The sequence below is a fragment of the Ictalurus punctatus genome, chromosome 9 (genome assembly GCF_001660625.3).
Source record: "Ictalurus punctatus breed USDA103 chromosome 9, Coco_2.0, whole genome shotgun sequence".
In the NCBI taxonomy this organism is placed as follows: domain Eukaryota; kingdom Metazoa; phylum Chordata; class Actinopteri; order Siluriformes; family Ictaluridae; genus Ictalurus; species Ictalurus punctatus.
In genome coordinates, this window is record NC_030424.2 from 5,683,941 (window position 1) to 5,706,899 (window position 22,959).

The 22,959-nt window shown below is 44.1% G+C and overlaps 1 protein-coding gene across 1 annotated transcript in view; it reads right to left on the minus strand.

The window, feature by feature from the left end:
- The window catches only part of ush2a (Usher syndrome 2A (autosomal recessive, mild)), a 233,866-nt gene that overhangs the window by 155,408 nt on the left and 55,499 nt on the right, over positions 1–22,959 (minus strand). Inside the window, exons 13-19 of the mRNA XM_053682619.1 lie at positions 21,935–22,118; positions 18,421–18,584; positions 17,724–17,882; positions 16,588–17,085; positions 15,161–15,439; positions 13,600–13,769; positions 11,284–11,428 (exon numbers count right to left, since the gene is read on the minus strand). Coding sequence (XP_053538594.1) covers positions 11,284–11,428; positions 13,600–13,769; positions 15,161–15,439; positions 16,588–17,085; positions 17,724–17,882; positions 18,421–18,584; positions 21,935–22,118 — 1,599 coding nt within the window. The remainder of the gene's footprint in view (positions 1–11,283; positions 11,429–13,599; positions 13,770–15,160; positions 15,440–16,587; positions 17,086–17,723; positions 17,883–18,420; positions 18,585–21,934; positions 22,119–22,959) is intronic.

Consider the following 22,959-nt stretch of genomic DNA (forward strand, 5'->3'; position numbering starts at 1 on the left):
GCATTTCTGTAACTTGGGAAGTATTGATTTATGCATAATTGCACCAACCTTCCAAAGGGGGAGAAATATGCATGGCACAGTTCACGTCAATGCGATGTGTACAGGCAGGGATACACATGTACAGCTTCCCTTTATGGCTTGTAATATACATAAAACATTACCATCAACTCTTGATTAGCTGTTCGCTTTACAAAAAGATCAATAACATCAGTCTGGCTCCCTTTTTAAAATTCTGTAGGCTTACACAATCCTTGTCCTCATCAGTGCGTTCACAAAATGAGTTATTATGCTTTTTAGCAGTGACCGGGGATCTCCTGCACTGACAGCTGAGGTCCTGCAACTGTGCAATATTGTCTCACTGTCATTTTCAGCTTAATGTATGAATACATGTCGTTTCAGGCATTAGAGATGACTATAGAACCTTTTAGTTCGGGCCGTAATCGTACGGCATTTCAAAAATTCACAGACGCGAGCTACAAGTTCAGAGGAAGAATCATTTGATGTGAGAGATTCATCTGTGTGTTGACTCACACGGAATGATTCACATATATTATCAGAGGGGAATAGTGGCCATTTTAAAACATGACGACATGCACGACCACCTTGGGGAGACAAACCCACACACAGACATTTTAAGGGCTGTCTTAATTGCAAAATCCTTCTGGTGCACTGGAATATTCGCTCCCTAAGAAATCCCACAAATGTACAGCAAAATCCAGGGAGCATCGGTGCTCATGATGTTCCTTTACTGGAAATGACATCATGATTTCTGAAGCCTCTCAGCTTGAAAAAAAAAAAAAATGCCGGATGAACTCAGCCAATTTCGCCTACAAATGTAGGTAACTTGTTATCGTTGTTGTAGCTCTAAAATGATTACTCACGTAAGCGATTTTTAACTTTATTTTATTCTATATATCTATATGGTTTGAGTTTAACGACTTTTAAGTGTTTAAAACGATCCTACTTGACGTACCATGATAGAAATACGTGTGATTAAGCTAACAAAGTTGTATGACAGAAAACTTTGATATTTTTACGTTTTTAATTTTTGACTCCAAGTACATAGTCATGTCACCGGAAATTGAGTTATCGGTGTCCCAATGTGTAGTGAGACAGGGTCTTTACCGGTGCCCGAACTCATGTACAAGATATACTGATAAAAAAATAAATAAAAGCCATGTACGCCTTCATGTTCGACTTTTGACTGCAAAACTCTAGCCAGCTAAGTGATGTAAAACAGTGAACTGTACAGTCAATGTTATAGATTTAACAAGCGATGTTGTCTGTGTGTTCAGTGATCTAAAGCAAATACTTGTATGTACAGTATAACTCATTTATTAAAGTAAAGAAGTACTACTCGGTCTACCGTTGATGCTGTGAGCAGTCATGGCAGTTGATTTGACTTCACGTGTTGAAATCGGGGTTGAGATGACCTTCTCGAGTTTCAGAGTAGGGATTAGTAAGTAGCAACAGTTGATGGGGGTATTCCTTGTGATTTTTTTTTCTAAGCTGGAGGTCGAAGTTTCCGAGTTATGCGTTTTATTTAGTTATGCATTCGACCAAACGTGATCTCCAACTAGGAAAAAACACCTCGTCGGAATTCCTACTTGGGAGCTCGGAACGTCTCCTCAACATCAAGTCAACGTCGAGTGTTTTCAGTTTTGTTGTGTTCTTAGTTTTCCTATTGTGTTTTTTATGTTTGATATCGGGCGTCCCGATTTGCTGTTTTTCGTTTCGCTCTTACGCGTTTAGCCTGTTAATGCGTTTTGCACTTACGGGCCTTCCCGATCCTTGTTCCAGTCTACATATTTGCACATAGTGTCTAAAGCTTTAAGACCAAAACACAATTAAATTCACCCACACGGTAACCGTTTCTCCGTCTACGCTGTGGATAATGCTCGTTACACACTACTTGTTCCGGCATGGAAAGAAATGCGACGCCATTCCAACCGACCCAACGGAAGCAGCTGCCGACGGCTCCGTTTGAACAGATGGTAATTCAGTCTAATGGTGCATCTGTATAATAACGATGGGCACTGTGTATACAGACAGTCATAAAAACAAAGTAAGGATCACATAAATTGCAATCATCAACATCAGAGTCCTGTCGGAGTTACTCAATGGGTCTGGGACAAGGAGAAAAGAGACATATTCTTAAGTGGGCCAAAGTGTGTGCGTGCGTTTGTGTGTATGTGTGTGTGATTCAACCAACCTGAGACAACCATAAGGAAAAACATTAAATCAGGGTAAAGAGAAAAACCTGACATTTCAAAGCTAATATAAGCAACAGAACAAAAACTTGCTGCTCAGTTGACAAAAGAAATGCAATGGCAAAGCGACAAATGTGCTTCTGTCGTATGGAGGAAGCCATAACATCCACCGCAGCATATTGAGCTGACCATATCTTACTGTGGCGCCAAGAGTCTGACGGATTCATGTCCATCATTTCCCACAGTATCAATTAAGGGCCCTTGAAGGCTGCATGATTTGTGCCTCTGTTATTAAACCCCACTAATTCGTCCTACTTACATATTCTGTATAAATCTCCATGAGTGGTGTTTGATTCATGGTGTTCATGGGGAGCTCGCCAGCACATTTTTCTCCTTGTAATTAACAGTAAATTGTTTTTACTGCCAAGCGATGAATTCAGCTGCAAACGGGCAAGTGGACGAGGTGAGCGTGGAACTCCGGCAGGAGGGTTGAGGGAGTCATTAAGTCATCATATATGGTGAGATGTAGATGGTTAATAAGGACAGGAAAAGGGGAAAAGAATGCATGCAAAAGCCCACATTGCTTTAGGCTGGACTGAATCTCAGCGGAACAAAAACGAGAATAAGAAAAAAAGAAGCACCGCTCAAAATGTATGTTCTTACGATGAGAATTTCTTGATGACATACTTTTCCTAACCTGTCTGAATGCCTGAACCAATTTCTCCCAACTTTCTCACCTGTTTCCAAAGTACGAAAATAGTAAAGATAACCTGAGACTAAATCTCAAATAGCTTTCATTCATATTCCTCAGAGATGAAATGCCTTCCAGTTTCGACCGAGAGCCGCGAACTATTTGCTTCAGTTCGCTGGGAGGTTGGCACGCAGTTCCTGGTGAAGTACTGAGAATGAAAGGTGCCACTAGTGTGTCCCTCAGCAGCTATGTACTGGCCTTTAAACAAAGTCATGATGGACATGTTCAATTACAGGCACTTCATTAATATTCAGATGAAAATTAACACATATTAACACAGATGGACTGAACACACATCACACACATCAACTTGATTAAAACACACGTGTCCCAATTTCTACTCATAATTTGGTTTTGAGTATGTAGTATGGAAACACACACACACACACACACACACACACACACACACACACACACACACCACACACACACACACACACACACACACAAACTATCAGCACAGGAATGCATCAGTCATTACTTTGTCAATATAAATGTTATGTTATTATCATAGTTATGAAATCGAGTTAATAACATTCTCATATAGTGAGAACATGTGGTGGGGAGTGTGACGGGAAAGCTTCATGGCACATAATTTCACCAGATCTTTTTAATACCCCGGAGTTATTCTGGATATCCTGTATTGACATAAGTTATAGAATACGGTGGGATTCAAGATGGCGGCACGGCAGTAGCAGGCTGTCATGAATTCCCCTAAAAGCAGCACGCTGTGGAGCATGTGAGCGCGCGTGCATGAGCAGGTGCGCGAGCACCTGCTTTTCCCTTGTGGGCAATCGTGACATTTCTACACGTGCATTTGTTTATGTTTCTGTGCATTTGTTTATGTTCCCCGTTCTGTCATTGGCTATTGTTTCACGTGTGTCTGAATTGCCCTCAGCCGTCAGCTATTACGACGCTGAGTAGGTTTGTATATATACCGCGCGCCTCACAGCACACAGCGCGGAATATTAGATAGAGTAGTTTGGATAGATTAGATAAGTTATAGTATTGTAGATTAGTTAAGAGTCCTTACGATAGATAACCAGTCATAGTTCATGTCATGTTTCATGTTTCGATTCGTTTGTTTAGTTCACGCTGGTTTCTCCGCTCCCAGTTCAATCATTGTTTGTTTCATGTTTTGTGTCTCGATCCTGTTTTCTGTGACCATTACCTTGATTCCTGCCTTGCCCCGTGTATGCCTGTTTGCCGATCGCCTTACCTCTTACATGTTTGTGAATTACGTTTTGGATCACGTTTTGGATTTCCCTACCTGTGTTTCTCCTAAATAAAACCTGTTCAAACTGCGCTTGCATCAGTCATATCTCCGTTACGTCACGAATCGTGACAGAATATTCCGTATTACCATGGATGCAGCACGAGGACGAGAGAGACATCACACTATGATGGGAGTAACAGGACAATACCTTATCGGGAAATGTTTGGATTACTGGCCGCATTTCTTGTCCGTGCAGTTCCCTCAACAGTACGCCGTTGAACTGCCGCCAGAGACAGCGGGATCGGGGAGCTACCCGCTGGAGTTCTTCTCCAGCTGCCAGGAATATTTCTGCAGTCTGGCGTTTCCCAAGCCTACTAAGAGACAGTGGATCGGATTCTTGGTGTCCAGGTTTTGCGGTCCGGCCCGTGACTGGGCAGAGCAGCTGGTGAGCACTGGGTCCTCTGCCCTCCAGGATGTCAACCAATTCGCAGAACTTTTTATGGAGGAGTTCACGCAGCACAGCTTCATGGCCTGGATTTACTGGGGTGCAGAGTCAATGGACAGCCCCAGCCTGACCTGCCATTTAACCTCTATTATGAGGGGATTGACAGGTCAGCCTCCACTGATCTGCTTCAGGTTCCAGCGAACGTGGTGGAAGTGGCACCGACATGCATGTCTGAGGGCTGCTGCAGGGAGACCAAGCTACAGTGCCCTACCTGCTAAAAACTGGGTCTCCAGGAAGCATTCTACTGCTCTCATGAATGCTTCAAGAGCAGCTGGTGGGAGCATAAGAAACTCCACCGGAGAGCCCGTGCAGATATCCAGCCCGGGGTCAACAGGGTGACCTCGGAGCTTCTATCGGAGGTCTCAGCAACCGAGCCCCAGTCGGAGGTGAACCGGGCGACCTCAGAGCTCGAACCTGAGACCCACGAGGAGGTCTCACCCCCTGAGCTCCAGCCAGAGCTCCACATGGCGGCCTCAGAGCTCCAGCACGAGACCTACAGGGAGGTCTCAGCTCCGGAGCTCCAGCCTAAGGTTAACCTGGCGACCTCAGAGCTCGAACCTGAGACCCACGCGGTGGGCTCACCTGCCGAGGTCCAGCTAGAGGTCAACAGAGAGGCCCCAACATTAGAGCCCCAGCCGGAGGTTGACCACCCAAGTTCAGCCCACGCCCAAGTCTACCGACCCGGTCGCCCAAGTTCAGCCCACGCCCAAGTCTACCAACCCGACCACCCAAGTTCTGCCAAAGCCCGAGTCTGCCGACATGCACAGCCAAGTTCTGCTCACGCCTGAATCTGCCGACACTGACAGCCAAGTTCTGCTCACGCCCGAGTCCGCCGACAAGGACAGCCAACTTCGGCTCACGCCTGAGTCTGCCGACAAGGACAACCAAGTTATGTTCACGCCCAAGTCAGCTGACGGGGACAACCAAGCTCTGCTCAGGTCCACGTCTGCTGACATACCCAACCAAGTGTCTGTTGACATGGACAACCAAGCTCTGCTCACATCCCAGTCTGCTGACATGACCAGCCAAGTTCAGCTTGCAGGCTCCGCTGAGTACGTCACTCTGCTCTCCTGCTCAGCCGAGGACGTCGCTCTGCTCTCCTGCTCAGCTGAGGACGCCGCTCAGTTTCCCTGCTCCACCGAAGACGTCGCTCTGCCTTCCTGTTCAGCCGAGGACGTCGCTCCGCTTTCATGCTCCGCCGAGGACTTCGCTCAGCCTGCCTGCCCTGCTGTGGTCGTCGTTCTGCCTTCATGCTCCGCCGAGGACTTCACTCAGCCTGTCTGCCCGGCTGTGGTCGTTGCTCTGTTTTGCTGTTCCGCCAAGGACGTCGCTCTGCCTTCATGCTCTGCCAAGGACGTCGCTCCGCTTTCATGCTCTGCCGAGGACTTCGCTCAGCCTGCCTGCCCAGCTGTGGTCGTCGCTCTGCCTTCATGCTCCGCCGAGGACTTCGCTCAGCCTGTCTGCCCGGCTGTGGTTGTCGTTCTGCCTACCTGTTCAGCCGGGGACGTCGCTCTGCCTTCCTGCTCCGCCGAGGACTTCGCTCAGCCTGTCTGCCCGGCTGTGGTCGTTGCTCTGTTTCCCTGTTCCACCGAGGACGTCGCTCTGCCTTCATGCTCCGCCGAGGACTTCGCTCAGCCTGCCTGCCCTGCAGTGGTCGTCGGTCTGCCTTCGTGCTCTGCCGAGAACGTGGCTCAGCCTGTCTGCCCGGCTGTGGTCATCGCTCTGCTTCCCTGTTCAGCCGAGGACATCGCTCTGCTTTCCTGCTCCGCCGAGGACGTCGCTCTGCCTTCATGCTCCGCCAAGGACTTTGCTCAGCCTGTCTGCCCGGCTGTTGTCATCGCTCTGCCTACCTGTTCATCTGAGGACGTCGCTCTGCTTCCCTGCTCCGCCGAGGACGTCGCTCTGCTTCCCTGGCCGCCAATGGAGATGGATGTTTCATGGCACTCATGTTTCATGCCCTGGGGGGGTGATACCGCGCGCCTCACAGCACACAGCGCGGAATATTAGATAGAGTAGTTTGGATAGATTAGATAAGTTATAGTATTGTAGATTAGTTAAGAGTCCTTACGATAGATAACCAGTCATAGTTCATGTCACGTTTCATGTTCGATTCGTTTGTTTAATTCACGCTGGTTTCTCCGCTCCCAGTTCCTAGTCATTGTTTGTTTCATGTTTTCTGTCTCGATCCTGTTTTCCATGACCACGACCTTGATTCCTGCCTTGCCCCGTGTATGCCTGTTTGCCGATCGCCTGACCTCTTGCATGTTTGTGGATTACGTTTTGGATCATGTTTTGGATTTTCCTGCCTGTGTCTCTCCTAAATAAAACCTGTTCAAACTGCATTTGCATCCGTCATATCTCCGTTACGTCACGAATCGTGACACACGCAGCGGCCTCTCCAGATCCAAAGTGGTGCTATTTTTTGTCTCGTAGCCGTTTTATTGTTTTACAGCACATGGACATCCGAGAAGCCGGGTGTTCATGTTTACCATTGACAGACACTGTTAAAATACAGAAATCATGCAACAACCAAAATGCATGACGATCTGCTGTGGAGACCAGGCCTCCAGTCCTTGGCATCGCCTGATCCCGGTGGACGGGGGAAGGGACGTCGAAAGTGGTGTGCGAGGAAGCGGAAGAGTGGAAATGGGGGGGGGGGGGCGCATGCTAGGCTAAAATCAAACCCTAGGCGGCCGGCTCTCCAATGTCTGCTCTCTGGACAATAAACTGCACTACACCCGACTCCAGCAGGCAACATGGCGTGAGTTTACAGACTACGGCATCTTTATTTTCACAGAGACGTGGCTCAGTGACCGCCATTCATCTAGATGGGCTCGCCTCATTTCGTGCCGACAGAAATGCAGCTCTGTGCGGTAAGGCTCGCGGTAGTGGACTGTGTGTTTACATCAACATGGAATGGTGCTAGTTTCTAGGTACTGCTCATCGCTGGTGGAGTTTGTGACTGTTAGATGCAGACTATTTTATTTACCTTGCAAGTTCACCACTGTTCTGATAATTGGAGTATACATTCCCCCCAGCGCTAATGTTAAGGAGGCACTCTGTGAACTGTATGGGGCTATTAGTGAACTGCAGAACACACACCCCGATGGACTGCTTATCATCGCCGGAGATTTCAATCACACAAACCTAAAGTCAGTACTCCCTAAATTTCACCAACTTGAGGGGCGAACACGCTGATGACCCAAACATCACCTGGCGCAGACAGGGCAGAGTCTCGCACCCACCTGGGCTACTCAGACAACAGCCCCGCCCCCACCTTGGCTACTCAGACCCCAGCCCCACTCCCAACTCAGCTACTCAGACAACAGCCCCGCCTCCACCTCGGCTACTCAGACCACATCTCTGTTATTCTAATCCCAGCATACAGACCGCTCGTCAGACGCTCCAAACCGGTTTTGAAGCAGGTAAAAACCTGACCAGCAAGAGCTCTGCTCTTCAGGACTGTTTTGTGCACACTGACTGGGACATGTTCAGGGAGGCTGCAACTGACAGCAACTCCACCAACTTGGAGGAATTTACTGCATCAGTGACCAGCTACATCAGCAAGTGCATTGATGACGTCACCGTCTCCAAGACCATCACCACACGCTCCAACCAGAAGCTGTGGATGACTGTGGAGGTGCGTGCACTGCTGAGGACCCGAGACCCTGCCTTCAGGGCAGGTGATAAGGCGGCCCTAAGAACAGCGAGGGCCAAACTGTCCCGAGCCATCAGAGAGGCAAAGCACGGAAAATCCAGTCACTTCACATATAGCAGTGACACGTGGCGCATGTGGCAGGGCATTCAGGCCATCAGCAACTACAAGACAACAACATCACCCACCTGGGACAGTGATGCCTCACTTCCAGATGCGCTGAACAACTTCTACGGTCTGTTTGAGGCACAGAATGGCACGGCAGCGAGGAAGTCCACCCCTCCTCCAGGTGCTGTGTCTAACCACGGCTGATGTGAGGAAAACATGGAAGGCTGCTGGGCCAGACAACATTCCTGCCAGAGTGCTCAGAGGATGTGCAGACCAGCTGGCACATGTTTTCACTGACTTCTTCAACATCTACCTGAGCAGCGCCATCGTTCCAACGTGCTGCAAGGCTACCACCATTGTCCCTATGCCGAAGAAGTCTTCAGTGTCCTACCTCAATGACTACCGTCCCATTGCACTCACATCCATCATCATGAAGTGCTTCGAGAGGCTCGTCATGAGGCACATCAAGACCTTGCTGCCCCCCTCACTGAACCCGCTGCAGTTCGCGTATCGCACCAACTGCTCAACAGATGATGCCATGGCCACCACCCACCTGGACAAGAAGGACACCTATGTTCGATTGCTGTTCATAGAGTTCAGTTCAGCATTCAACACAATCATTCCTCAGCACCTGATTGGAAAGCTGAACCTACTGAGCCTGAACAAATCCATCTGCAACTGGATCCTGGACTTCCTGACTGGGAGACCTCAATCAGTCCAGATCGGGAACAACATCTCCAGCACCACCACACTCAGCATGGGCCCCTCAGGGTTATTGACTACAGGAGAGCACGGAGCGACCACTGTCCGCTGAACATCGATGGCTCCTCCATGGAGATCGTCAAGAGCACCAAATTCCATGGTGTTCACCTGTCTGAGAACCTTAACACCAGCTCTATAAGCAAGAAAGCCCAGCAGCATCTCTACTTTCTGCGAAGGCTGAAGAAATGCCATCTCCCACCTCCCATCCTCACCACGTTCTACAGAGGAACTACTGAGAGCATCCTGAGCAGCTGCATCACTGTCTGGTTCAGAAATTGCACCTCATCGGATCGCAAGACCCTGCAGTGGACAGTTGAGAAGATCACTGGGGTCTCTATCCACTCAATCATAGACATTTACAGCACACGCTGCATCCGCAAAGCCACCAGCACTGTGCATGACCCCACACACCCCTCACACACACTCTTCACCCTCCTGCCATCTGGAAAAAGGTAACAAAGCGTTCGGGCCCTCACGGCCAGACTGTGTAACAGCTTCTTCCCCCAATTCATCAGACTCCTCAATACTCAGAGATTGGACTGACACACACGTGCACACACACACTCTCTGAACTGAACACCATCCCACTCCCATTGCTATATTTGCATATTCCTGCATTGACTATGTTGCATCTTTGCTGCTACTGTATTATAAAAATATAGTATTTAATTTCTTGTCACTATTATACACTTTACCTGTTTGTTACCACAATAACTGCTATGTTCATATTTGGTATAAGCTAAGCTGCTAAAGACTAAGTCATAGCATGTTATGATCACATTTATACCATTTTTAAATTATATTGTTATGCCTTGGCACCTATCTTTTTCACTACCTATTATAGCAGACACTTTCACACTAAAACTGTGTACTGGTCGGCACTACACTGTCACTGACTGTGCCTATTGTCCTGTTTTAGTAGTATTGTACTGTCTTGTGTTGATAGCACACGTCTGCACATGCACGTTATGTGGAAGTGTGCAGATCTTATTTAGTTCTATGTCGTCTCATGTGGTTAGTGTGTTGTTTTATATAGCACCGTGGTCCTGGAGGAATGTTGTTTCATTTCACTGTGTATTGTAACCAGCTGTATGTAATTGTAATGACAATAAAATCACTTGAACTTGAATGATACAAAAGACATAGGCACATGTAAAGAAACACTGTAAAGCAAAGATGGCTTTTAAAAAGAATGAAATTCTGAATGAAACCCTTTGCCTCAGTAGTCTTTCATATAGTTTTATGAGAATATTGGCTGGTAAGTTTTTCTAAGCATCTTGGAGAACCTGCCACAGATCTTCTGGAGACTTTGCTTCTGTTTTTTTTTTTGTTGTTTTTTTTTCCTCAGGTAATTTCCCTGCCAGCCTTCGTTATGTTTTTTTGGTCGGAAATGTGGTCTATTATTTAATATGTTGTTTTCTTTACTTGGAAAAAGTAATGGGATTCGGTTATCAATCTTTTAGTAAAGTTGGGTGTAAATGTTTGCATAAAACAAATCAAAGTACAATTTTCTGAAAGATTTACAAATGTTTTGGAGGGACTGATTTCCTTCGTATTAGCCTGCGTACATTGATCACCCATAAATCGCACGCCACATTCCTGTGGACATTTTATTTGTCTTAATATAAGGGTTTGTGTGGCTTTCTTTCTTTTTTATATTATTTAATAAGTGTCAAATGTCAATCAATTATATGATGTGAAGTTGATCAAGTCGAGGATTATGTTCATTAGTCTTTTTATATGTAAATTTACACACACTCAAGAGCACGAGTAGGATTTGAGTGTTTTTTGTTATAAATGACCTACATATCCTGAATTGAAATGTTTCTGTAAAGCTGCTTTGTTAAAAGTGCTATACAAATAAAACTGAATTGAATTGAGTTGTTTCCCCCCTGAATTTACAGGATTTTCATGAATTACCAAATAGCCCAGATGCAACAATGCAGAAGACATCAAATAAAGTGCTGTACTTTATTTGCAGTACTGTACAGTATATACAGTACATCTACAATTACATCATTTTCGTATCAAGCCGGCAAGTCAGAATTGATGGCTAATCAATTAATGTTTATTAACCTGAAGGTTCAGTGCATCCTGAAGCAGGAAGACTGCTCACACACCCCTGTGTGTTACACACGGTCACAGTGAAGCTGTACTCCTCGTAGCTCTTCAGGCCTGTCACAGTGTAGCTCCGCTCATCTGCTGAGGCGTTGTATAACATCTGGGGATCCCACACACACACACACACACACACACACACACACACACACACACACACACACAGATTATACATGCATTAAAACGGCTACATACCAAATGTCCCACCTAATCCATGCAGTTTAAGTTGAACCTGATATACTGTATATGGAAATGTAATATAATGCATATTTGCATTGCCCTGACATGAAAAAAAAACAAAACATGTATGTTGAAAGGGAAAAAACCTGAGGTGACGTATATCTCCAGGATACTGATGAAAAATATTATCAGCTTAATTAAAATCTAAGATAACAAAATCCAATTAAAAGGGATGTTGTTAAAGAAATCTAAGCTCATCAAATCCCTTTGAAACTACAGACTCTAGAGAGGAGAGGTGATCCTGATACAGTCAGTCTCCAGCGAACAGTCCACAATGTTGAGCCCTTATTTAACCTCTATTTCACTCTCACACACACACATACACGCACACACATACACACATATGCATATACACACACAGTTTCCACATCAGTGAAGGAAGAAACCTTTCTGGGCCGAAGGGACCACTGCATGCGTATAGGCCCAGACATGAGCAAAGAGCAAGAAGAACTGAGAACGCATGTGAAACACAAATGAAGGTTACTGGTTTAAAAAATAGGAAAAAGAAGAAAAAAAACAGAAATAAGAAATGGTCACTGTGCAATTGCTTCCTCTCTCAGCTCCTTATTCTGTTACAGGCAACTAAATAATGAAGTGCTGTTTATTCTCTACTTCCCCTCAGAACTACCGCTTATCCTCGTTGAAATAAATCAGTCTTGAGTAAACGCTGTGTCTTGCTTGGTGTTGAACAAATCTTTAATCCTTTTTTGTGATTTGTATAAAATTGATAATAACAGTTGTAACTGTTTATTGCCTGATTAGTTGGATTAGATGTATTTTCAAAAACTACCTATTAAACAGTTTTGGTAGGGAAGATATAGGGTCCAGTACAGATAAAGGAATCGGGGGAATCAAAAGATATACGAATATACAATTTAGTTTTTTATTTTATTTTATAAAAATAAAAATATTTCTATTTTTTTATTTCGAGCACTCGATTTTCAGTAATGACTCTCATTCCAAACACAAGAGGTGTTTGGACTTGAGGCTGGACTCAAGTCCAGTCCTGAAGAGCATCAGGGTTTGCTGACTCATCAGTTAACCACTAGGGGTGTAAAACTCAACAGGATACAATACAATTTCGATTCATGATGCAACGATTTGATTTAAGCTACCACTAAATCTCCTATGATATGATTCGATTCAGGAGCCAATTCAGAACCAATATGTGAACAACTTTGTTCAGAAACTGGGGTAGGCCTACCGTTACTTCACAAATGACTATAATGTACAGAGGGGTTATCAGAGGTAAGGACAAAACACCTTGGTGACATATTTATAATGAATTAAAATCATTTTATGATTGTTGCCATGATTGCAGCCTTGCGCGACTACAATCTATAGTACCCGAGTAAGAGGCAGTGGAAGATGGTCAATTTAGCTGACTTTGGAGCTCTATTTCTGTTTAAAATGGCATTGCTACAGAGCTCATTATGTTTCAGTCAATCATTTTCCCCAGGTCAGAGACTTTGTATTTATTTATTACGATCTGGTGAAATTGTAGTACATTTTGTTTAACCTCTGTTCATAACAATTTTTAATACAGACAAAAATGTACATTGGTTTGCATTGTTTATGATTCAGAAATTAAAAAAAAAAAAGAGAAGTCTTTTCAGTTATTATTTTTCTTCATCAAAATTACGTTCAAAATATTCTGAGAATCGAACTGAATCGAATCGTGAAGCCAGTATCGTGAATGGAATCTAAATCCAATCCTTTTAAATCAATGCATCGATCCAAATCATCTAAAAGTTACACCTCTATTACTTAAATACTGGGTGTCTTTATACACCAAATTGTGATGGGCACAATGCTCACACTTGCCATACACACTTGCCATACGTTATATCATCAACTGCTTTAAGTATGACCCAGGATCCCATCACAAGCACTCTGTGCAACACCTATGTGCCTCCTGGACCAGTGTTGCATTATTTGCATTATTAGATTCTGAGTAAATATCTAATATCCGAGGTTTTATGTTATCCCAGAGCCTCTGTGCATGTGATTAATGCATAATAAATATAACAGTACCTGTGTTACTATAGGAGGGGTGTATGGGTTGGAGGTCTGCTCTTGGTAAAGGCTGACTTGGTATGCGGTCACTGTCCCCCTGACCTCCTGCTCCCGTGGCGTCTCCCAGCTCACTTGAAGTGCAGATGAGGACACCGGAGAAACCTGGGGAGGGCTCATGTACTCCGGCACTGTGGGGGAGATGACACACAATTACACCATTATGATGAGCCATCACATGGCTGCTATTCATCTCGTCATGATTCATATGCTGAAGGCAACACCATGAAAGGAGAGGCATATCTGCACACCTCAGTAGTACTGCATTTCCATAAACATCGGCTGCTGAAGTTTGAACACAATCAATGACAAGGAAAGGTGTAGAATCTCCAGAGAGCCTTGTCAAGTCTATAACACACCTCAAATATGAAAATGAAATTGTGTATTTCCCCTTTGAACGTCAAAATCAAAGCTAAAAGGTGACGGACATCGTCTGCTTTGCTATGATTCCAAGCCCCTAATTAAAAGATCTTGCCCACTGAGCATTTAATGGCTTTGTCTATATACTGTAGAATAGCATTTTGGCATGTATCAGCCAATCATGTGGCAGCAGTGCAATGCATAAAATAGAGCTGAAGAGCTTGATTTAATGTTCAAATCAAACATCAGAATGGAGAAAAAGTAATCTCAGTGTCTTCGACCATGGCATGGCTGTTGGTGCCAGACGGGCTGGATTGAGTATATCAGAAACTGCTGATGTCCTGGAATTTTAAACACAACAGTCTCTAGTGTACACAGAACGGTGCAAAAAAACATCAAATGAGTGACTCGTTGATGAGAGAGGTCAGAGGACAATGGCCAGACTAGTTCCAGCTGACAGTAAGGCTATAGTAACTCAATAAAACCACTGTTTTTAACCATGATACGCAGAAAAGCATCTCATGATGCACAACATGTCGAAACTTGAGGCAGAGGAGCCACATCAGAAGGCCACATCAGGTTCCACTTCGATCAGTTAAGAACAAGAATCTGAGGCTACAGCTGCCATAGGCTCAGCTAAGCTGGACAAAATGACCAGGTGAGTTTTTTCAATCTTCACCTCTCCAGTTAAAGTAATGAAGGCTTTGTGACAATACAGCTCATGATCGCTCTGTCCCTCTGCACACTAAGCTTATATGCTGTAGCAATCTGTAAAGTGTTAAAGGTAATACGTTTCATAATGTAGTAGGTTCCATCCGTCCATTTGCCATATCGCTATCCCAAGGGCACAACCGGGACGGGGTGCCAAGCCATCGCAGGGCACAATCGCACACACATTCACACACTACGGACAATTTAGAAATGCCAATCAGTGCATGTCTTTGGACTGGGAGAGGAAACTGGAGTACCCGGAGGAAACCCCTGAAGCACGGGTTCGCACACAGGGCTAAGGCGGGGTTCGAACCCCCAACCCTGGAGGTGCCCACTAAATTTTATTAGGATATTTATTACATTGTTCATGTAAGGTCATTAAATGTTAATTAGAGTCTTGTTGTGTAGGATTGTGTATATGTGTGTGTATGCGTGTGTGTGTTTGTCTAACCTCCCTCTGCGGTACGGGCGGTGCTCCAGTCTGACGTAGTGCTGCCGGCCATGTTAACAGTGAGCACTCTGAAGCGATATGCAGTGAAGGGCTCCAGATCAGACACCACCACACTGCTCTCGGGCGGAGCCAGAGCGTTCTCACTGGCTGAGTCTGAAGCCTGCTGCAGGTCGAGCCAACCAGTGCTGAGGAAAATCCTATGTTCTGTGCCGGGATTGGTCACATTTCCCAGCGACTCATTGAGCACTTGCATAAAGAGCTCGTACCTGATAATTATACCTTGAAAGAAGAAGAAAATAAAACCAGTGATGGATGTTTTCATCCTTCTAATGAGTGAAATCTCTACTCTAAATCTCTCACATTAAAGTAAAAGGCCATACTCTTCCATAACGGAAACACTGCACACTATAATTAGAATTTTCTTCAAAAGAAATAGGAGATTCTGATGTAAAGCCAGCCACTGACAACATGCAATTACATTTGCAGCTGAAAATGACAGAGAGAAGAAAATCAGATAGACACAATTAAAAAAGAGAGTAGAATTGTTACGAGAATTCTCCGAGGGTACTTTATAATGGCCCATGTTAATGAGTTAATTTGTGATAAACCATGATAACTGGCATTAAAAGTCATTGATATACAGGAAGCTATTTTGCAGCACTTTCACTGGTGTGAGGCACAATGCATAATTGTATGCGGCAATCAACGGCCTTAAAGTGTGACACGCAGCCCCACTGGTTTATACCACAGAACGAAGCACGGGCCGAGCCTTAATCAAGCCTCTCGGTTGTAGATTAAAGTTCGCCAGGAATTAATTTTCAGCCGGGCAGAGATCAAATAGCATTTCTGTAATGGTGTTTCTCATTATTGTAATGATGGGGCTGAAGACTGCTAAAGGAGCATGAGGAAGATGCAGTGGATTCTTAGAGCTGTACAGAATGTTATTGCACATTGACTCCCAAGAACACACCGTAAAAGCATCACTGATTGGTATCTACACTTCAGTGGTGCATCATCTAAAGCTATGAAAAAATATCAACATGCTGTCCTTAATAGAAAGTGATTAGCGGGCAGTGATGGCTCAGTGGTTAAAGGCTCTGGGTTATTGATCAGGAGGTCAGGAGTTCAAGCCCCAGCACTGTCAAGCTATCACTCTTGGGCCCTTGGGCAAGGCCCTTACCCCTCAATTGCTCAGTGAGATAAATGTAAGTTGCTCTGGATAAGGGTGTCTGCCAAATGCTGTAAATGTAGTTCCAGTAGTTTGGTCTGTGGAGATGTCAAGTAACAATACAGTTGTAAATTTGTATCTACTGCTACAATTATGAAGATTTTCCTTTAGAGATCTAATCATAAATCTATATCCGTATTTATGCAATATCTACTCATATCAACTTAGAACTGAACATTCCTATACTCCCCTTCTTTACCGTTTGGCATGGCGGGCGGCTCCCAGTCTACTTGCAGCTGTGTTGGGGAAAGTGTGGTCACGCGTGGTGCTGGCTGCTGCTGCGGTGAAACCTGTGCTGTAATCACAGTCACATTGGCAGTGCGAGCACAACCACCATTGGTGCAGGCCTGCAGGCTGAAGGTGTAACGGGTAAAGGGGTGCAGGGCATCCACTGTGACCTCAAACCCCAGGCCCTGGTAATGAAGGTTCTCCTCTCCACTCTGGTCTTCCACTGAACTCAGAGTATAGTGCTCCACGGGCCCCGGGGTGTTTACAGGCTCTGTCCAGTTGAATGAAATGCTGGTGGGGCTAGCCCGACCCACAACGGTCAGCTGCAATTCACTGAGATCAGGGACAGAGGACAGAGTGCGTAGAGTGATGTTGGAGCTGCTGGTGTTGCCGTGGACATTGCTGGTGATGAGCTGGTAGGTGTAGAGGGTGTAGGGAGACAGAGCAGTATCTGTGAATTGCATCATTCCTATATAGAAGAGAAACATGGTGTGGATGTCGTTGGGAGTGTTTTTGAATATGTACACACTTTTTATAACTTGGCTTTATCTGCCCCACCCCTACACACTTGTCTTAGCAATCCCTGTGAGTACTTTCCATTGGCAAATTGTTAAATGCAGCTAATTAATGCCATGCCTTTCCTTAACCTAACTCTAACCTTAAGCTGAGCAACCAAAAGGAAAATTAAAAAAATAAATAAAATAAATAAAAAGAAAAGCAGCTTTCCTTGTGTGGACCAGCTAAATATCCAGACAAAGTTAAAACTGTCATATTCCTACCCGTGTGGGAACAGGGGTAGGAATATGTTGTATTACGTACCTAATTAGATGCTTATACATATTCACAATATGCTAATGCTGAACATCCTTTCAACACACTCAGTACTGTGTGACTTTACAGTATACATTTGTAGAATTCGAACCATTTATGAGGATGGGTTCCCTTTTGAGTCTGGTTCCTCTCTAGGTTTCTTCCTCATGTCGTCTCAGGGAGTTTTTCCCTTGCCATTGTCAACTCTGGCTCGCTCATTAGGGATCTAAATCTACATACAGATTTCTGTAAAGCTTGTTAGACGCACGATACGAATATTGAACTGAATTGACTAACCGAATGGAAGCTGGTTGTAGCTGGTATGGACTGGCTCCAGGTTCCGGAGAAGGGTGTAGGTGAGGGAGTTGCTGTTGGGTGAATCTGGGGCATTCCAGCTCAGCTCAATAATGCTGGAGTTGAGTGCAATGCCCATCGGAGGAGGCTGTTGTCTGGGCTCTGAACAGTGGGTGAGAGAAGAGAGAAATAAGGATGAGTAACGTTCTTTAGGGTCACGGTGTAAAAATACCAACATCGTCGGCTAAGGAAGAAAACAGCAAGGTTAAAGATCTTGCCGCCGACAAATGCAACAAATGGACTGTGTGTAAAAAGGTAGGGGGAGCTTTCTGGGCCAAACATGCAGTGCACTTAAAATGCACTAACTTAATAAAACAGATTTGTAGGGGTGGAAGCCTGAGGCATTAAGCGTGGCATTTCCCCCCTCAAGACCATGGATACATTAGGGCTATAAAATGCATGAAAGAATGTGTCACAGCTAAATATATAGACATATAACTTATAAACAAGATGGCTAGATGCACGTGTCAGGAAAGACAGCAAACAGGTCAGTGTTTACAGAGTTTGCAAAGCGAAAACCACATATAAGTGCTGCTACTGTAAAACACAACCAAGGACAAAAAGTTGAAATGGTGCTGCGCAATCTGAAGTCCATAACGACATATGGAGGAACATATGAAAATGCTTTCTGAGTTGTGACCTTTACTGCAGCCCAAGTGGTTGGCAGGGTCCATGTGACTCGCTCCTTCTACACACAGTTCACATTTCTCGCCTGTCACGAACAGCTTGCACGGGCACTGGCCTGTCTCGGCATGGCAGGAGCCGTTCAAACTCCCTGCTGGATCGCAGCCACACTGCTCACACCTAGACACAGAGTAGACACAAGAGAAGGAAGATCTCATGCACACGTAATTACCTCAGCTACATACCGTGTATTGCTGCATTTGACATGTCAAGTCAGTAACCAAAAGTTAAGTGCAGATTTAATTGCACAGTGGAAAATTTGTGCTTTCACACGGAGTCACTCAACCTGGCATGGATGGGATGAGATGAGATGAGATGAGATGAGAAGGTTACACACATACACACTAAAAAGAGGCATTTACAGATGCTCACATACAGTTTAAAGGAAGGATGTTGTAGAGTGTGAAGGGGTGTAACCCCAGTGGAGCTGGTGAAGGGTGACGTGAGGGCCAAGAGCTTGACACTCTCACATGCAGCTGAGAAAAGCCCAAGATTCTTAATGAGCCGCAAATTCTCAAACGTCTCCTGGGTAGTCCGACCTTGACTCTTCACAAGGAGATACAACTTCTCAATGATTGTTAATCCACGCAGATAAAAGTGATAAAATAAGTGCACCACAATAAAAACAACTTTCAGCAATATTTCCAAGTCCTACTCGCTTGTGGTATGAAATTTTGGACACTGATATATCTTGCGATTGGAAAATAATGTGTCCCTAAAGTGTATCCACTCGGGCTTGGGCCAGCTGTTGAAAATAGACTTGGCATGCAAAGTTTGCTTTGCATAAACTAAACATGATTGAACAAGTTCCAGCGGCGACTAGAATAAACAGGTAAATTACATTCCTAGTTTGTGAGCAGAAATGGATCTTGCCAATGCAATCAAACTGTTTTCCTCCAAGGTTAAATGATTAGCCAGCCACTGCATTCTGGGTATCCTAGCTTATGTCATCTGCTGTGATGGGAAATATTCCATAACCATATTGTGGCCTTTTAACTACCCCCATTAGACGAACCACATTGGACAGAGCAATATAATATCCACAAAATAAGATGCACAACCTTATTGATTTTGAGGGAGGTAGGATAAATGAGTTTGTAATATTTATATAAAGAAATCTTTATTTGGTGGATCCTCCTGATGTCATTCAAGCGTCTCTGTAATCATTTTAAATAGTTCATTTTTCATCCCTACTGTGAGTAAGAGCAAGCCGGGCGATCCGTCACGACACGTATGGATTAGCAATTTGTGAGGTCTGGTAGGCCTTTTTGTTGACGTACAAAATAACACATTTTCAGCACTCAGATCTCACCACAATGAATATTCAGTCGACCTGCAGCGCTTCCAAACAGCCTAGATTTTATTTCGGAAAGGTAAATGATGCTAATGTGGAAGCTGCTTATGGTGGCTCCCACAGTTTTTCCTGCTTTGCTCAGCATGGCTCGAGGTTAAATATCTCCTTGGAGCTTTCTCGAAGGTCATTCAAACAAGACTCCTGACCAAATGTACCCATGGGCGGTGTGGTCGCGGAAACCCAATAATATCAAATAAATCTGCTGAATTAAAAAAAAAAAAGAAAGAAAGAAAGAAAGAAAAAACATCATAGCGTGAAAGGTTTTGCTTTTGTGTCTTATTGTAAATCAAGCTGGTGAGTTGCTGAGGTGTATATAATTAAGCTGGCTATAATGCACAATGTATGTACTGCTTAATTGATGTATCTGACAAATCAAGTGTTCAGAGAGCATTAAAGCATGTGATCATTTAGAGGCAGGTTACTGTAATGACTGATCTGACCTTTTATGAACATAGGCTGGACCTGGAGGCCATCAAACTGCTAACTGGCTCAATAGCGAAGTGGAAAGACATGGTTATACATATAAGAGTCAGTCATCAGTGCTATTCATGGAGGGAGGAGGGGCAAATTAGATGCTTCTACAGTTGAGACCAAAAGTATACATACACCTAGACTAAAGACATTTTACAACTTCACGACTATGGTGGGTCTCATCAGCAAGAACAATGGGTCAGCATACAGAGAGGAGGTGCAGCAGCTAACGGACTGGTGCAGAGCCAGCAACCGCTGTTTCACCGTGTACTGTACCAGCTGTATAGGGTGGAAATGACAATAAAAGCCACTTGACACTTGACCATACATTACTATACACCGTACCTATTTTAATTCAATTAGAGTATCTACTTTATTTCCATAAGTCATTTCAAATTAATATCTAAGAGACAGGTTTACTCCAGCTTTTATTTACTGTATCACATTTTCAGCAGGTCAAATGTTTACATACACTTTGTTAGTATTGGTGGCATGGCCTTTTAACTGCTTAACTTCAAACTTGACATCGACTCAAACATAGCCTTCCACAATCTTCTCACAGTACTTTGCTGGTATTTTTGACCATTCCTCCTAACAGAACTGCAGTAACTCAGTCAGGTTTATGCACCTCTATGGTTGGATATGTTTTTCCACAAATTGTCAATGGGATTCAGGTCACGGATTTGTGATGGCTCCTCCAATACTTCAACTTTATTGTCTTTAAGCCATTTTATTACAACTTTGGATGTACTGTATGCTTAAGATTCATGTCCTGCTGGAAGACCCAGTTTCGACCAAGTTTTAACATTCTGGCTGATGCTTTGGGGTTTCGCTTCAGTATGTTTAGATAAACCTTCTTCCTCATGACACCAAATATTTCATGACATGCACGATAATATATCCCTTTTCCAGCAAAACACACCCACGATGTGATACTGCCACCCACATGCTTCACAGTTGGGATGGTGTTCTTTATATTAAAAGCCTTGGATTCTTGGAGTAGGAACTTCTTTCTTGAGCGACAGCTTTTCAGGCCATGGCGATGTATGTACTTTCATATCTACCACTCCTTCACCACTTGCCTTGTTGTTGTCTTGATATTCAGTTCAATCTTTCATAGCAAAGTTTGTTCATCCCTCTGGGTTAATCTGTGCCTCCTTTACAAATGATGCAGTTTGTGGTCACAAGAATTTTATATGTGCATACAACTGTTTATACAGATGCTTGTGGTGCATTAGGAAATTGCTCCTAAGATATTTTGGATGTCCACATTTTTTTCCCCCGAGATCTAGGCTGAGTTGCTTGGATTTTCCCATGGTTTCAATTGCAAAAAAGGGCACTGGCCCTTGAATACAGATACAGGTGTTAACTCCCAGTTAAGTCTTAATTATGACAACAGGCCAATCAGAAACTTCTATAAGTCATTACAGCAATTCCTGAATTTTCCAAATCTGTCTCTAATTGATTTTAAAATGACCTCTAATATAAACAAAGTAGATGTTTTGGCAGACTTGCAACATGAAATGAGTGGAATTGTGAAAACCTGACTTTGAATATCTTTAGCTTAGGTGTATGTAAACGTTTGGCCTCAACTGGACTATTTTCATCTTGTTGTTGGGGTAGATAGTTACAGTGTACAACTAACCTGCCCATGATGGGGTTAAAACCAAAGTAAAGCTCCTGGCACCGGTCACACTTGCGGCCAGCTAGGGACGAATTAGCGCACACACACTGGCCTGTGTCTGCAGCACACACTTGTCCAACTGCTCCCACTGGGTGACAGTCGCAGGCCTCACACGGACCATGCGGCTTGTCATAATGGAAGTAACCTGCAATAATAAAAACAAATTCAAATGATTTCCTGAATTCAAATGAGATACATAAGCCTTTATTCATAGTTTGCCACACCGGGACCGTATGGATATCTTAGCAAGAGCAAAAGGATCCTGTTCTACTTTCAAGAGAAGAAAGAAAGACAGTGAAACTCAAGGGCATCATTCAGACTGGAAGGACCAGCAGGTTTGAGATGTTTCAATCACAGCCTGCTCCGCAACCCACGGGTGAAATACGAGGGAATGGAGCCGTGACACACAGGGCCGGGGAGGGGGAGGGCCCAAACAGAGTCATCAGCTCTTGTAGATGGATCTCCCCCTCTCTCTCAGCGCTTTCAATTTTACTCCTGCCAGCAGCACTCTCGGTGCACATGCTTTATGTGTTGGGTGGACCGGAAGACTCGGCAGAAAACTGGGTACACCCTGCACTATTTCATCAGGTGGTGTGGGTGAAGAAGGAGTAACCGTACATCCTTGTCTGGTTACTACATAGAGGTTCCATGATGTGCTCTGTGAAGGGCCATAAGCTAAGCCTATTCATTTTTTTAACATATGATCATTATCTATTCTACTGATTAGCTTTAATAACCTAGGCTTTAAAGGTAGAACAGGATATTTCTAGGAAACAGAACGGCTAACAGAAATTATTCAACTGTATGCTATTAAGTGATAACATTTATTATATTTAGTGTATAATACAATTACTTGAGTGTTTATATATTATATATATATATATATATATATATATATATATATATATATATATATATATATATATATATATATATATATATATATAGGGTGCACAGTCGCTTAGTGGTTAGCACGTTCGCCTCAC